This window comes from Salmo salar, chromosome 12 (genome assembly GCF_965601325.2).
Source record: "Salmo salar chromosome 12, fSalSal1, whole genome shotgun sequence".
NCBI lineage: Eukaryota > Metazoa > Chordata > Actinopteri > Salmoniformes > Salmonidae > Salmo > Salmo salar.
Genome location: NC_138302.1, coordinates 31,750,500 through 31,765,824, shown reverse-complemented (window position 1 = coordinate 31,765,824; position 15,325 = coordinate 31,750,500). Strand labels below are relative to the sequence as shown.

The window sequence follows — 15,325 nt, the reverse complement described above, 5'->3', positions numbered from 1 at the left end:
AAGATGATGCCATTACAAGATTTTGTCTGAAATGTTTGTGTGCTCGCCAGTTTGCAGTCCTTAGTCATCCCTATGGAAAAATGAATGGGGAAAGAATAGGGTTTTGGAAAAAACGCCCAAAATAAATTCTGAAGTTAACACAGGATTAGGAGCTCTAATACATTTTGTTCTATGAGATAATAGCATTACCATTATGATTCTTTTTTTTTTATTATTGCATAAGTTATTCAAAATTCACAAAAAGTGATGGTCGTTTATGAAGATTATCTCATAGAACAAAACGTATAAACTTTCTTATGCCTGTTTATCACAGACCTTATTTAAGGCGTTTATTCAAAAACCCTACAAAAACGCCATTAATTTTCCTCACGAACCATGGCAGAGTTGGTGCCTACATAAAATACGCCATTATATACTGTATTTCTCTCTATGAGATAGCTATATAAAAAGAAACATTAAAGCAAGTCAATCAAAATCGACAATTTAATCAGTGGGGATATGTGTTGAATAATAGATCTCACTCACGTTTATCTATTGTAGGCCGACGCCTACGTGATGTTCCCACAATGTCCAAAATCAAATCAGGCTGACAGATTTAAATTCATTTTGCTCTCTCATTTACAAACTCTATGTTGAAGAAATATTGCATTGATGATTGCAACAGCAACATCATTTATGATGTATGTTATACCTGTTCAGAAGTAGGTTAGGTTTTGTCCTATGCTATTTGGGAAAAGGTTGGATTTGTTTTTTGTTTTTGTACAATTTGTAAAAAACTGTTGGAATACAAGCGTTTAGTTCACAAACTACAAGTCAGCGAAAGTTGCAGGTATTTATACGTATTGAGAGAACATTCCAAATCCCACCCACTGTCTCACAGAGAACCCCTCCCCTTGCGCGCACCTTCCATCTCTCCTCCAACCACTTACCAGCTCTCCAGTCCATCATGAATAAACATGCATTTTAATAGTACATGGTACCTTTCAGTCTACTGTGAGGTTCAGTTGGGGAATATTGACAGGTGGTCCGTAAATCCCAACTAATCCGGTAAAAGGGACGTTTTGCGTCTTCTGTGTCTTTAGGAAGACCATGGCTCGCGCCAGGATATATCGGGAGTCATTGCTGGTGATTTTATTGCAAATCGTCCTAATTTGCTCCGCTCAGGTAAATCACAAATTACGGTTATTTTCTTCTCCAATGGTTCACACCGATTTGTTTGCCAGCCACAATGTATAACTGGTTTGTATGACAGGCATGTATGACTGCTTTTCTTGAGATTATATTGTCCTGTGTTATTGGGATATAATTTCCCATGGATGGGATAGGCTGGGATGGGATGCTCAGACTCCCAAATGTTTTGAAACACACCTTCTATGCATTTACAGATTCGTTGAATCATATAGTTTACAAATACATTACCATAATATGCCTATTGATCAGTGGACTATTTCTTTCTTTTGTAAATAGCTGCATGATTTAGAGGTGTGTGTGTAGGGCAAATAACATAACAGCTGCCTGTGCTGACATATGGATCCAATAGGTTGGAATCTCAACAAAAATATTCTCAACTTATGTAGTTACATAGAGTGGTCCCTTGTATAGTGGATAAAGGCTTGTGGTTTTCTTTTCTTGACCTTTCTCCCCACAAAAAGAGTAATTTCACACAATGGAGCTCTTTGTGTGAGGTGACCAAAGCACTGCCATCAGCCATGATTTGGAGATACATTTCAGTAGAGGCTCTTTAAACGATTTTGTGCATTTATCTACAGAGGGGCCCGGTCGGTCCCAGAGGCCCCGCAGGACCCCCTGGTATAGCAGGCGTGCCTGGAGTCGACGGCATTGATGTGAGATATCTTTTGATTTCATATTTTATTGTTTATTTGTGTCATTTCAGGCTTCAGACTTATCTGTTGAACAGCACCTCACCTGGTACAGACCAACATTAATTGTGTTTTTCTGTCGTTTTCAACCTATAGTGGAGTTTTACATGGTTATTAAATAAACATTCCTTTTTTCCTCTTTCATTTCAGGGAGACAGAGGGGACGATAACTTCATAGAAGGCGGCCCTGTGAGTGGACTATCATTTCCTTTGCCATAACCTACCAATAAATGGTTAATACATTTTAGCATGGTATTGAAATGGTCACTCTGTTCCCAGGGTCCTGATGGGGAAGACGGCAAACCAGGAACTCCCGGAACAGCCGGCCTACCAGGGGCAGACGTAAGTTACACAGAATACACACATTTACAACAGTTTATTATTCATACTCCCCAAGCAGGAAACCTTAGTACAAAATCAGATAACAGACTCCACTGAGTCTACTGAACATCTGTAACTTCTGAAACTCAAGGGACTGAAAATCTGTGGTACTACTGCTGTGTGAGTCGTTTATATTGGCTCCTGAGCAAAAGGTTTGGGGGGGAGAGAATCAGTGGAATACATCAACCTGGGTATTTAGGGGAGAGAGGAGAATGCTTCAAATAGCTTCCTGACTGAAACAGAAACAGAGGTATTTTTGTGTGAGTCGGGGGGTGCAGGGGATTCGGCCGCCCAGTGATGGCTGATAGGAAAGAACTGTATGCTGGGAAAGGTGGAACAGAAGGGCCACAGTGTGTGTGCTGTCTGTTTGGGCGATAATGCTGAATACAGAATGGCTTATCAGATGAACTGCTGACTGCTGTGTGTCTGGCAGAGTTGGTAGTGTCCAGGTGTGTTGAGGTATGCACTAGTTTTGGCTGGGTAGCTCCCTATTCTCTTTTGTTTAGTGAATAGTGATCATATTTTAAGGAACAGCAAATACCTTGATAACACTGACTTCAAGTAGTCAACTATCATCCATTTTTTCTGTTTCTCTGTCCATAACTGGAGTCCTGATTTGAATGATTCCGGATTTCTGTTGTTTGTTGCCTGCCAAAGCTATTGACTAGTTCGAGAGTAGTAGTAGTTCCTTGATCTTGAGAGGATAGTTCAGAGCGTCTTCTCTTTTCAGTCCATTGATTCAAGCTTGGCGGAGGACTAGTTAGACTAATTAAGTGACCTATGGTTTATGTAAGTGGTGGAAGAGGGGAGGGGCTAAACAGTGTGAGAGAAGACACACCCCCATTTTAGTCTTATAATTGCTAAATTACTGTACAGGAAACATGTAATCCATGAAAGGTCAATGATGAAAATATGCAATGGTTTAGTTAGTACATTGTTTAATTAGAGCATTGATCACATACTGTGTAATGTATTATCGTCTAGATACAAAGTGGAATATAAGAGTTGTCTCAATTGAGATGCCTTCCATAATTTGTCGAAATCTTGTTCATAAATTATAGATTTGGATTACAAACCTTCCTTTGTGTTTATCAAACGCAAATTGAATTAAGGAAATCAGATTTATAGTAATATTGCCTTGAAGTAAGGCAACCCTGTTACTAATGGTGATCTCAGAGTGTACTGTGTCAGCAACTCAGTGTTGGAACAGTTCCATTTCAAATCAATTCATTTCAGGAATGGAGGAATGGATGGATTGCCTATTGTTTCTAATGAATATTTTCACAATCAGTCCTTTTGTAATTTCCCAGGAGTCTCATTGAATACTTGTAAAGAATAAAATATAGAATATCACACTAAGAAGGGGTAACAGACCATGAAATTAGCTCTTTAACTGGAGGGCATAAGACACGTATTGAAGTTTTATATTGTTTACTCATTCATATTTTTGTGTGGTTGATATAAGCTTTGTTTTCTCTATAGGGTGCCACTGGACCTGTTGGAGATCTCGGCCCAGATGGGCCTCCTGGACCAAAAGTATGTTTTCTTTATTTGAAATGAAATGTATCCATAACCTTCCTATCGGTCTAATATCTATATTACTGAAATATAATGCATATACACTCTCAGTACTCAGTGTGTGGAGCTGGTCAGAAGAGTATGAATGAGAAAATATCAGTATGATCCAAAGCAATGAAAGGTTGAGATTGTTTCGCTGCCATGTTATTGTCATCACCAACCATCTTGTGTGCTTCTCTATCAGGGTGAACCCGGAGAGGCTGGGGAAGTCGGGGAGATTGTAAGTAAGCATGGTTAACTAAATGTATTAATATAATGTATGTATAATAGGGATGTAGTAGGGGTATTGTCTATTATGACATAGCCTATGGCAATCGTGCAGAAATGACCGAACATCATCTGGAAAGGGATCGACCTCACTTGTTTCAATGGATTATTACATTACCATAAGGATGGGACCCTCCCCTCCAAGGACTTGTCTTACCCATCCACTGAAATGACTGGAAATCTGGAATAGGCTACTCCCTTTCAAGGACCATGTAACAAAAGGACACACCCATAAAATGGTCTAATGCTTTGTTCATAATCAAGTGGGAAGGTGGTAATTACCAGTTGTGGATTTATAAATACAAGTTGGGTGCATTCACGTTTTGGGAAATACCATCAAACATGGGGCTCATTAGAAGGCTTGTGATTGTTTTGTTCTTTTTTGCCCATAACAAGTATTTCTAGAGCTGCGTTCACTTTCTAAATTAAAAGGAAGATGAACAGAATACATTTTCTATCAACAATTTGCATTTTTTTCTTACCATAAACAACAACTGCTGAAGATGCCGCCATGCTTGCTGTCTTTTTTCTTGACAAATGACAACAGAGAGGTGCAAGTGACAAACTCGGAGCACGTGGATGATAGATGAGTTTCCCACTAGTAATTGCCAGTGGATTTTTCACAGTTGTATGCTGGTATTTACGGAATTATGAGATGTTGTGAACTCGGCATAACACACCTTTATAAGTATTGTACACAGACACCCATTGGTTGACCTGAAATCATATATGACATAAATACGCCCACCTAGGATATGACACTTATAAGGATACAATATCTATTTAAGGGTATGACATACTATAAGGACTGATTTATTGAAACTGCATTGTTTAAAATTGTACATTTTATTACTGTACCCTTGATACTGCATTGATTAACTTGTTTATACAGAAAAATTTAACTTTACCTCAATTTTACACCATCAAGTCTCTCCATGAATGGGGGTAGAAGCTGTTAAGAAGCCTTTTTGACCTAGACTTGGCGCTCCAGTATCGCTTTCTCTGCTACAACACAGCAAGTGGTACCGGAGCTCCAAGTCTAGGTCAAAAAGGCTTCTTAACAGCTTCTACCCCCAAGCCATTAGGCTCTTGAACAGCTAATCAAATGGCTACCTGGACTATTTGCACTGTCCCCACCCGACCCCCCATTTTTACGCTGCTGCTACTCTCTGTTTATTATCCATGCATAGTCACTTTACCTCTACCTACATGTACATATTACCTCAATTACCTTGACTAACCGGTGCCCCTGCACATTGACTCTGTACTGGAACCCCCTGTATATAGCCTCACTACTGTTATTTTATTGTTGCTCCTTAATTCTTTGTTATATTTTATAAATGTTTTCTTAAAACTGCATTGTTGGTTAAGGGCTTGTAAGTAAGCATTTCACTCTAATGTGAACCTGTTGTATTCGGCACAAAATTTGATTTGAATTCTCTTTTGTCTACCACAGGGCGAGGGACCTGATGGGACTGATGTGAGTACTTAACCATTTTCCCCACACCTGAATAAGGAAGAATGTATTTAAATACAAGAGAATTCAGTACATTACGACTGTGTCATGTCCTTTTTGTTTCACTGACAGGGAGCAGCTGGTGCACAAGGGTTGGTGGGCGAGCTTGGCAAAGTCGGAACCCCGGTGAGTACTGCCTTTTTAACATTTAGAAAATGATGGCTAGGTACACAGGGCATCCAACTGTTTCAATATCTTATTATATTGCAGTTAATACAGCGATATTGACTTCTACTTGTTAAATTATTGCATTCATTCACCTGTAAACATATTATTATTATTATTTACAGGGATCACAGGGCAGGAAGGGGCCAGTTGGGCTTCCCGGACCTGCAGGGCCCAGGGTAAATATATTTATTTTCATGATGAATTAGTTCCATATTAGTGTTGTCATCCTTAGTACAGTAGGACAACACATGTGAGTCCCATGTGATGTAATAGCGGCATGGTTCTGTGTGCCATGAAAAGTATCAAAGGGGAGACAGACAATTTACAGCATCCTGTACATTTTTAAGAGCATTGCAACAACCAGCCTGTATGACAACCAGCCCCTGTTTCGCCGACAATAACTTCAAACACAGAAATGTCATTAAAATGGTGTTTTTCTCTTTTTCTCCCCAGGGTCTTCCTGGCGTGTATAAGGGGGAAGACCTGGTAAGGCGTTCACAAGTTTCCTTTAAGGGCACCACAGCTATGCATGTGTACCCTGATGCTGATGATGGGGAACTTTTCAGCAGAGCCCTCCTGTGGGCTCTTAGATGACCTCAAATAGGCTTTACTTGTGTTTTTCAGTGTCCCAATGCCTGTCCTTCAGGTCTTAACGGATATTCTGGCCTCCCAGGCATGAAGGTGACTGTATAACAAATACTCATACTATACTATGGTTTCTCATTGATACTAATATACTATAGATGTTGATGCTGTATCTTGTAACATTATATGGTTTCTCTTTAGGGCCACAAAGGGGTAAAAGGAGAGTCTGGTGAGCCTGGAAAGCAAGGACACAAGGTAACGTCTCCCTCTTTTTACCCAGATAAATTATCAACAACTACAATAAGGTCAATAATAATGACTGTGACATTTGTTTGATGTTTTCTACAGGGAGAAGAAGGAGACCAGGCAGGAGAGGGCGAGATGGGAGCTCAAGGGCTACCAGTAAAATATTTTAATATTTCTCTCACAAATCTGTATCAATATGAATGTGTCATTCACAATGTGGCTATGATACATGTATTTTTTTTATTGAAATTGGCTTCTCTCTCTCTCTCTCTCTCTCTCTCTCTCTCTCTCACACACACACACACACTATTATCTCTCACACACTATTATCTCTCTGCTGAGTGATTTTAGGGCCAAGGGGGACCCAGGGGAATAACAGGCATGATGGGCCTCAAAGGTGACAGGGTAAGGGTCATGAGGTCACACATTGCTTGACATCATAGGATGAATGCCCAAGATGAACGATGTACTGTATATTACTGCCATCCTCAGCGGGTGTAATATTGCTGTAGAAATTACTTCAGCTTGGCCTGTTTCAGCACTGCCAAACCCCAACATCCCAGAACTTATGTTTGAGCACACTAGTAAATGCATAAAAAAAACGTATATTTGACATCTGAAATGTGTTTGATAACAGGGACCACGTGGAACGTTTGGAGATCTCGGTCCCCAGGGAATTCAGGGTGGCTCAGTAAGTGCCTGTCTTATTTTTAACACTGTGACGTTCACCTCTTTTTCACCATGACCTCTTTGCCACTACTCACATTACAGTAACATCTGAACTTATATTCTACTATTTTGGTTTAAGAAATGTGTTTTTCTTTTATAGGGTGACGTGGGCCAAAGAGGAGTAGTGGGCGAGACTGGACCAAACGGTGGTCAAGTAAGTACTAAAACATCACACCATCATACAAATATATTATCACTGTTATATCATCATTATTATTATTACTGTTATAGTATCACTGCAGAACAACAGAGCACATGGTCATTCACTTTCAAAAGAAAAAACCTGCCGTCAATTCATACAGGTGCACTCTATCTATCAAATAATGTACAGTAGAAAGACTTTTATTCACTGTGTGTTGTTTTGCAGGGGGCCCGAGGGCCACAAGGAATAAGGGGCCTTCCAGGGGGGAAAGGGGAGCCTGTAAGTATTGTACACACCACAGCCTTACTAAATCTGATTTATTATCGACTAACATCTCATCTATGACATCTATGACGTTACACACAGCATGAGCTGTGAGTTCATGGACTCCATACAGCTGACTCAATACACATGCCATGAAGCTAATCTTCTTTGTTAACGCTCAACTTCCCTGTTCTTTCTCCCATGGACAGGGTCTAGCTGGGCCCGATGGACGTGAAGGAATTCCCGGATTGCCAGCATCTAAGGTACAGCTCAAACTGCTGTTCAAAGACATAGACTAAATGAGGATGTACACACAGGAAATAAGTAAGATTGACAAGCTGTTGTTTTTTTCTCTATCCTTTTAAGGGTATTACTGGGAAAGTTGGCAGTCCAGGTGATGCTGGGCTCCAAGGACTTCCTGTAAGTGTGACCTCTGACCCCTAGCATCTCTGATTCATCATATCCATTCTACATTTGTATTTGTTTGGGTTTGTTTGGTTGTTCATTTGTTTTGATGTGATTCTCGCCATAGGGTTTGCCAGGCGCTTATGGTCCAAAAGGACAAAGTGGCGAGATGGTAGGGGAATATTTTAAATGTATGAATAAAATCAGCTATTGACCACACAGTAAATTAATCTCTATTATAGGGAATCTTATGTTTTCCTCTCTTTGTTACTAGGGTAACTCTGGCGACCCAGGTTCTGTAGGACTAATGGGGTCTCCTGGGAAATCAGTAAGTCAAGAGAAATTCTATTGATAAAAATTAAATCACATTAATTGACAGTGATGAAACAAAATACTTTGATACAGTATACATAATATCCCTTTCATACTTGCACCAGTAGCATGAGAGATCTCATGGTGACTTGCTTTGTTTACAGGGGGAACGTGGCGAGCAGGGAGAAGTAGGACCTGTCGGAGCAAGAGGTGGACCAGTGAGTATGTTCTATAGTTATATGTGATTCACTGTGAGAAAGCCATCCATGTTAAAACACAATCAAGTTGGATTACTCTTTTCAAGGTCTACGAACTTCAGCAGTTTGAATAAATGATCTGGAACTGTGTGATTTGGCAACCGTTTTAGGGTTAGGGAATTAGGGCTAAAGGTGTGAGCTAAATAACTGAACAATAGAATTAACAAGATCAGCACAAAGCATTTGAACTCTATTGCCACGCACAACCTTTGCTCTATTATTCTATAAGCATTGTTCAACAAGCTCAGAACTTCATGTGATTCATTTGGGAAGGTCTTGGACTACAAGACTATAATAAATCTGCACCTGCGCCACAATTGCTTCTCTATAACTTCCTATTCTTCTTCTCTTATTTCGCTGTAGGGTGAAAGAGGAGTGCGTGGCCCAGACGGACCTGCAGGGGCACCAGGACCCAGGGTAAGTCAACAGCCCAACAGACCATTATAACTGACATACTCATAGCCCCAAAACAAGCCCATTATATGTATCCTGAACCACAATAAATAAAGCCTTTGACAATTTCTCGTAGACATCCATACAAGTATCATGGTATGAACCATGATTATCAAACTGACCAATGAACTTGAAACATACACATGAAGTAGGCTAAGATGCTGGTGAAATCTGTAACCTGGGTAGTAAATAGGTGGAAGACTAGAGGGAGTTGAGCATCTTCAAGCACAGAACCCTGTGGTGCTCCAGTCATCAGACTTTGTTGTGAGAAAATGCAAGGATTGGTAAGGTAAGATGCAGACAAGGAAATATCGGAGTGACACCAGTTCAATTCGGAATACAGAACAGGATTTTGTGGTTTGCAATGTGATGGATTATGATGCTACTGTGATGGGGAAAGAAGAGGAAGACAAGAACATGATGAAGATGGTGTGAAAGAGGAGGAAGAAGAAAACAAAGAGTATGAAATAAATGACCTTTTTAGGATCATGTGCTGTGTGGCAAGAACAAAGTCGATGCTGGTCTCTCAACATTTACTAGGGTGGCCATTAAAATGATGTTGATATAATTGTATATGTAATTATTTATGCTTACTTTCCTCATATGTTATTTTCATTACAATGCCTTTCCTGCCCTACCTTTCCTGGAACTACGACACCTCAGAGTGCAAATAACACAAGCCGCCCCCATCCATACCAACAGTCTTTTGCTATTTATATATGACATAACATCAGTATAAACAATGCACTGAGTGTACAAAACATTAGAAACACCTGCTCTTTCCATGACATAGACTGACCAGGTGAATCCAGGTGGAAGCTATGATCCCTTGATGTTCTTTGTTAAATTCACTTAAGGCAAAACAGGGGGTGCAACTCAATAGTAGGAAGGTGTTCTTAATGTTTTGTACACTCAGTGTATATTGCTATTATCTGGTATCATTCCATACATATACAATTTAACATTGGCGTCATTACCATAGTAACCATTCAGCTCAACCAAGCTGAATACCAGTGACTAAGAGCAAACCCACTCCAAGCAAGTGGAGCCGTATGCTCTCTCATATTGAGAGTGGCAGCCCTTTTTAAGCCTCCAGACTGCAGTAATACTGTAATCCGCTGATGAGGGGGCATGAATGGAGTCCTGTTACACTGGTCCATGGGCCCAGGGGTATTTCTTCAGAGAGGAGGATTCAGGCCAGGAAAATAAGCTGAAAAGGCCTGAAAGAACCCTCTGTTTCCCAGGAATTCCTTAAACCAGTCGGCCGAGGGTATGCCACAATCAGTACCCACACTTCCAAAACATCTCATGGAGTGTGTCCCCAATAACCTTTCCAGCTCACCCCCGTTTAGACATGTTTTTTTTCCAGCTAAAAATATTTTTGGGTGCAAATGTAGTCAGCTGAAGGCAAGGGGGGAGGTTGGGTGCGTTGCACAGGCAATCCACTGTGTTTGAGTTTAAGTGTGTGTGTGTGTATGTATATATATTTATTTCCTTTTTACAGGGAGGTAAAGGGGATCTCGGGCTTCCTGGTTTGCCTGGCCCTGCCGGCCTGGTTGGACAGAATGGAGACAGGGTAAGGAATATAAAAGGTACCACTAAAGCAGAAGCAGAAATACATGTGTAAAAGCAAAATATAATGTTCATTTTCCTATCTCTCCAGGGTGGAGTCGGTTTGACCGGTGCTCAAGGAGAACAAGTAAGTTCTATCAATACCATCTCAACTGACCGAATAGTACATTCCTCCATAAGGGAGGTGACCATATTCTATGTAGCCATCAAATTATGGAAGAAGATGAATGGAGTGAATTCAAATGAGTAACATCAAGCACTAGGAGCTACCAGAATAGTACAGAAGGCCCCACCAAGGCCTACTTGGGATGGATACATGTTAATGATCCTGTAAGACATGTGTTTTCTCTAACAAAGACATTTCTACTCGTTGATTTAGGGAGAAGCAGGTTCAGAGGGCACAGCGGGAGACAGAGGGGACTTTGTGAGTAAATACATAAAGAAAAAACGTTGCTGTGCCCAACATTTGTTTTTTAAAGTAAAAGAGTACTGATTCTGTTTTATTATAGGGTGACGAAGGGGAGCCAGGAGAGAAAGGATCGGTGAGTCCAGTTTATAGCACTGCTTACTGCTACAGCTCTCTGTTGACATGGACTAGGCCAATTATGTCCAGTACACATAATGTGATACCTGTTCGTCCCAAAATCATGGAGGACTCATCATGATTAGATCCCACAACTTTATACCGCTGTCTAATGCTAGAGGTCACGTACAAGTGAGCGTCATCATTTCTCATTACTGAATCACTTCACAGTGTTTGTGCCATGTCAAAAGAAAGCCTTGCACACTGTAGGACTACATGCCTGAAACACATGATCCTAGACCTAGACAGACAGCATTGTCTATCCTCCCAATGGTGCAGTCTGTGTAATTCAATTTTACCTTTTGTTTTGAATGAATGCTGAATGCCATTGTGTCGCGCTCTGTCGCTGTTTTCAGACGGGCAGACCAGGAGAGACTGGAAACAAAGGGCCGGAGGGCGGCCGGGGCATACCAGGCCCAGAGGGCAAGCCGGGCCAACCTGGACCACGTGGTATGCAGGGAGACAGAGGGGTGCCAGGACTGCCAGGGACACAGGGGCCAGCGGTAGGCCCTTTAACAATTAACCAGATCTGAGGGCCTGAAACAGAGCAGGAGTCAAAAAGAAATGTTTCTTAGTACTGCACTCATATGGAGTAGACTGGAGGAGACAGCAGAATTCACATGATGACTTTGCCCTGTGTTAAAGACACGCTCCCGAACTTTGACGTCTACTAAGTATTTTTGGGGCTGTATGTGTTTTGGGCTGTATGTGTCAATGTGTAGTTTATACATGCATAATCTATGAGAATGACTGTCTTACCTCAATTAGTCACGAAATCCCTCGTTTGAAAGCGACTGTTTTTCTGGAAGCTGTGCTGCGCCATTTTCCCTACATATTCCCCCATGTGGGCCAGCCCCCTAGCAATTTGAGTTCTAGCCAATGAGCTTCAGCCCCTCTCCATTTGAGTGACAGCTAGTAAGAGGCACACACAGCAGAGCGAGAGAGAGATCATTGACGTGTTGCACATATCTGCACATATGTGACACAATAGGCAATTTTCGTGGACCACTTTTGGCCCATGAGCGCTACATTCAGAACTACTGGCTAAAGAGTTTACCAGTGAATCTCTTTAAGTATGTCCATGGGTTAAGACATTTCATGAAAAAAAAGCCTGTGTAGCTAGCTATGAATAGCATTAGTTACCGGTTAACACCACAATTCTCTCAACAACCACCTGTTTTCCCAGGGGAAAAAACCAAGCGATACACACATCACACAAGTTTGCATGAGGGTAATGCAAGGTAAGTCATGATCATTTTCATATCAAACTCTTATCCATTTGATATTGACCATTACTGAACCCATCACATTTGATAAGGCAGGTCCATAGGTTTCATTGAACTGACCCCCCCATCCTTTTCCCTTCCTGTGCCACAGAGCAGCTAGCCCAGCTAGCAGCCAGCCTGAGGAGGCCTGAGGCAGGAATCTCTGGACTGCCAGGTCCCCCTGGCCCCCCTGGTCCTGCAGGCCCCTCCGGAGAGAACGGCTACCCAGGACTGGACGGGGCCAGAGGACTGCCAGGTCTCAAAGGACCTCCAGGGCTACTGGGTCGCAAAGGGCCCAAAGGTGAGGTCCTGGGTCTCTGAAGATGGTGGAAATATATCCTAAATGTAATATTATGGCCTAGTTTGTTAAGACAATGACAAGTTGGTTGAAGCAGGCTGGTAGCAGTAGTATAAGTGATCTCCATTTGAATAATTAGGATTGTTTGTGCAATCACAAGTGAAGTTCACTACAGCCATCCTGCATCACTAAACGTTACTTTAATTGATGATAATGTATACGTTCTGCGTAGGTGACACGGGCGACAGAGGAGACAGAGGACCCACAGCGAGAGGGGATAAAGGAGCACCTGGAGCACCCGGTCTACCAGGTAAAGATATCAGTCACAAGAGTATTATAAGGCTACATGCCCATACCATAATAATGAAGGCTATAGCCATAAACACTGTGCTAACCCAATATGCGCCAAGTCTCTATATGCTCAGCTATAACATGGTTCGCTAGCTATTTAGTAGTTCCACATTCATGTACAAATCTCAACTGACCACTCTATCCACAGGTGATCACGGTAGAGCCGCCTATGGCACAGACGGCCGCGATGGCGAGAGAGGGCCACGCGGCGTTCCCGGTATTCCCGGCGTTCCAGGGCCTCCTGGTCGTCCTGGCCTCAATGGCTACTGCGAGTCGTCACAGTGCATCCTTCCTATGGTGGCGTCACCGATATCGGCAAAAGATTCCAGCATGAAAGGGCCAAATGAGGAATAAGATGTGAGTCGGAGACCCAACGGGTCCCTGAACTTAGGGGCCACAGGGGCCAAACTATTGAGAGACTAATGGAGGAACTAACTAACGCGCCACGGAAGATCAGGGTTGGGGTCAATTCCATTTCATTTCCGTCAATTCAGGAAGTAAACTGAAATTCTAATTCAAAAATGTTTCTCATTGAAAAGCAGGAAATGGAATTGAACTGGAATTTCAGTTAATTTCCTGATTTGAATGAATTCAAATTGAAATTAGATGAAAATGTACCCCCAACCCTGTGGAAGAAACATGACTTTGTTTGATGTGTTTTGACTGTTTGTTTGTATTTTGTTTTATTGTTTTGTTATACCCTTCTAAAATACATTTCAGTACTCCTTAGCTCTTGGAACACCCCTATCCCTTTTTTTTTTTTTACCTCAGCTCTAGCTTTTGCCATCTTTGCACTGTGATATAAAAAGACCATTACATTTTTTGGGCAAACTAATTGTGATTTTATTGGGTACTGTAGGCTTGGTGTTTTGTTAAATATGAACCAAGTTAAAACCAAAACAGACCAGACTAACTGTGCTTTAAGCGACAATGTACCAACCTTTTTTAATTCACAGAATTCTGTATGTTTATGTATTTGTGTCAATACCGAACTTTCATACAAATTACCGGTATACTGTTGGTTCAATGACTTTCATTTGTTTGCAAGTATCTTTGTTGCATATTCACTCACCATCCCCTATGCTTTCTCTTCCTGATGTAGGATTTTCTTTGTCATGATGACTGTTTTTGTGATGGGAGAACTAGGACGGCAGTGTTGTTTGAAGACATATGTAGAAATTGTATATGCCATTCTTATTTATTATAAAGGTCGGAGGAGGTGACATCAAAGGTTGTACAAAAGAGAAAATAAACACATTTTGATAAAGTCTTGCATGTTTTATATGAACGACTACAACGAAAATCCAGCAACATGTTTTTCAGCTAATTTCACACATCTCCAGTAGGCCTTAAAGAGACATTTTCTGAGGCATGCTGAGTTCTACAGACTGGATGGCCTGTGGGTACAACTATAGCCACAAGGTGACACTAACAACCTTGACTGTCACCAGATCCAGGGTGTAACCAACAGCCATTTAACAAAATATCTCCACAAATGGATTTGATTCATTTGCTGAAAATGCTGTTTGTCTTTGTGCATTAGACTGTAGTTTCCCTACGCAGAAGAAGATTCTTGTTATTAAGTATGCCTTGAGGGACATGTAACAGGGTAGGGGAGGGTTGAATCAGTAAATTACTCACCTGTAATTGAGCCCACGCTTCTCATTTAAACCAAATGCAGTTAAGTATACCTTAATTATAGCATGTGTCACTAAATGTATTAAACTTACATTATCAGTTTCAAGCCGTTTCCTGTGGGAAAACCTCTCCCATGACTCTGCACGGCTTGTTTTTTTGGGATATTCTGGCATAATTATTTCATTAGCTGAATTGGTTTCTCATGATCTTCTATGAAACAGTATGTAAACTTCCTCTTTCTCTGCCACAGTTCCAATCAGCAGTCCCATAGACAGATCTGACTCTTTGTTAGTGCCAATGCTGGTACTACAGGCAGAACAAGCTCACTGGGACAATCCATTAAACCAAACAAGGCCAATGTATTATAGGCATTATAGGCCTTCACTAATGGGAGTTCAATAGGATATCAAAGTGCATTAAATGCCATTCAAAACC

General features: G+C 41.3%; 1 protein-coding gene across 1 annotated transcript; it reads left to right on the top strand.

Annotated features, from left to right (window-relative positions):
- Positions 1–938: 938 nt before the first annotated feature.
- LOC106564737 (uncharacterized) lies at positions 939–14,520 on the top strand. The gene is made up of 32 exons (XM_014131047.3): positions 939–1,164; positions 1,770–1,844; positions 2,031–2,069; positions 2,160–2,222; positions 3,744–3,797; positions 4,024–4,059; positions 5,563–5,586; positions 5,695–5,748; positions 5,913–5,966; positions 6,244–6,276; positions 6,415–6,471; positions 6,577–6,630; positions 6,724–6,777; positions 6,973–7,026; positions 7,259–7,312; positions 7,451–7,504; positions 7,718–7,771; positions 7,966–8,019; positions 8,123–8,176; positions 8,289–8,333; positions 8,436–8,489; positions 8,638–8,691; positions 9,094–9,147; positions 10,688–10,759; positions 10,847–10,882; positions 11,135–11,179; positions 11,265–11,297; positions 11,695–11,841; positions 12,525–12,579; positions 12,716–12,904; positions 13,134–13,211; positions 13,401–14,520. The coding sequence occupies exons 1-32, from the start codon at positions 1,090–1,092 to the stop codon at positions 13,604–13,606; spliced, it is 2,064 nt and encodes a 687-aa protein (XP_013986522.1). The 5' UTR covers positions 939–1,089; the 3' UTR covers positions 13,607–14,520.
- Positions 14,521–15,325: the final 805 nt, after the last annotated feature.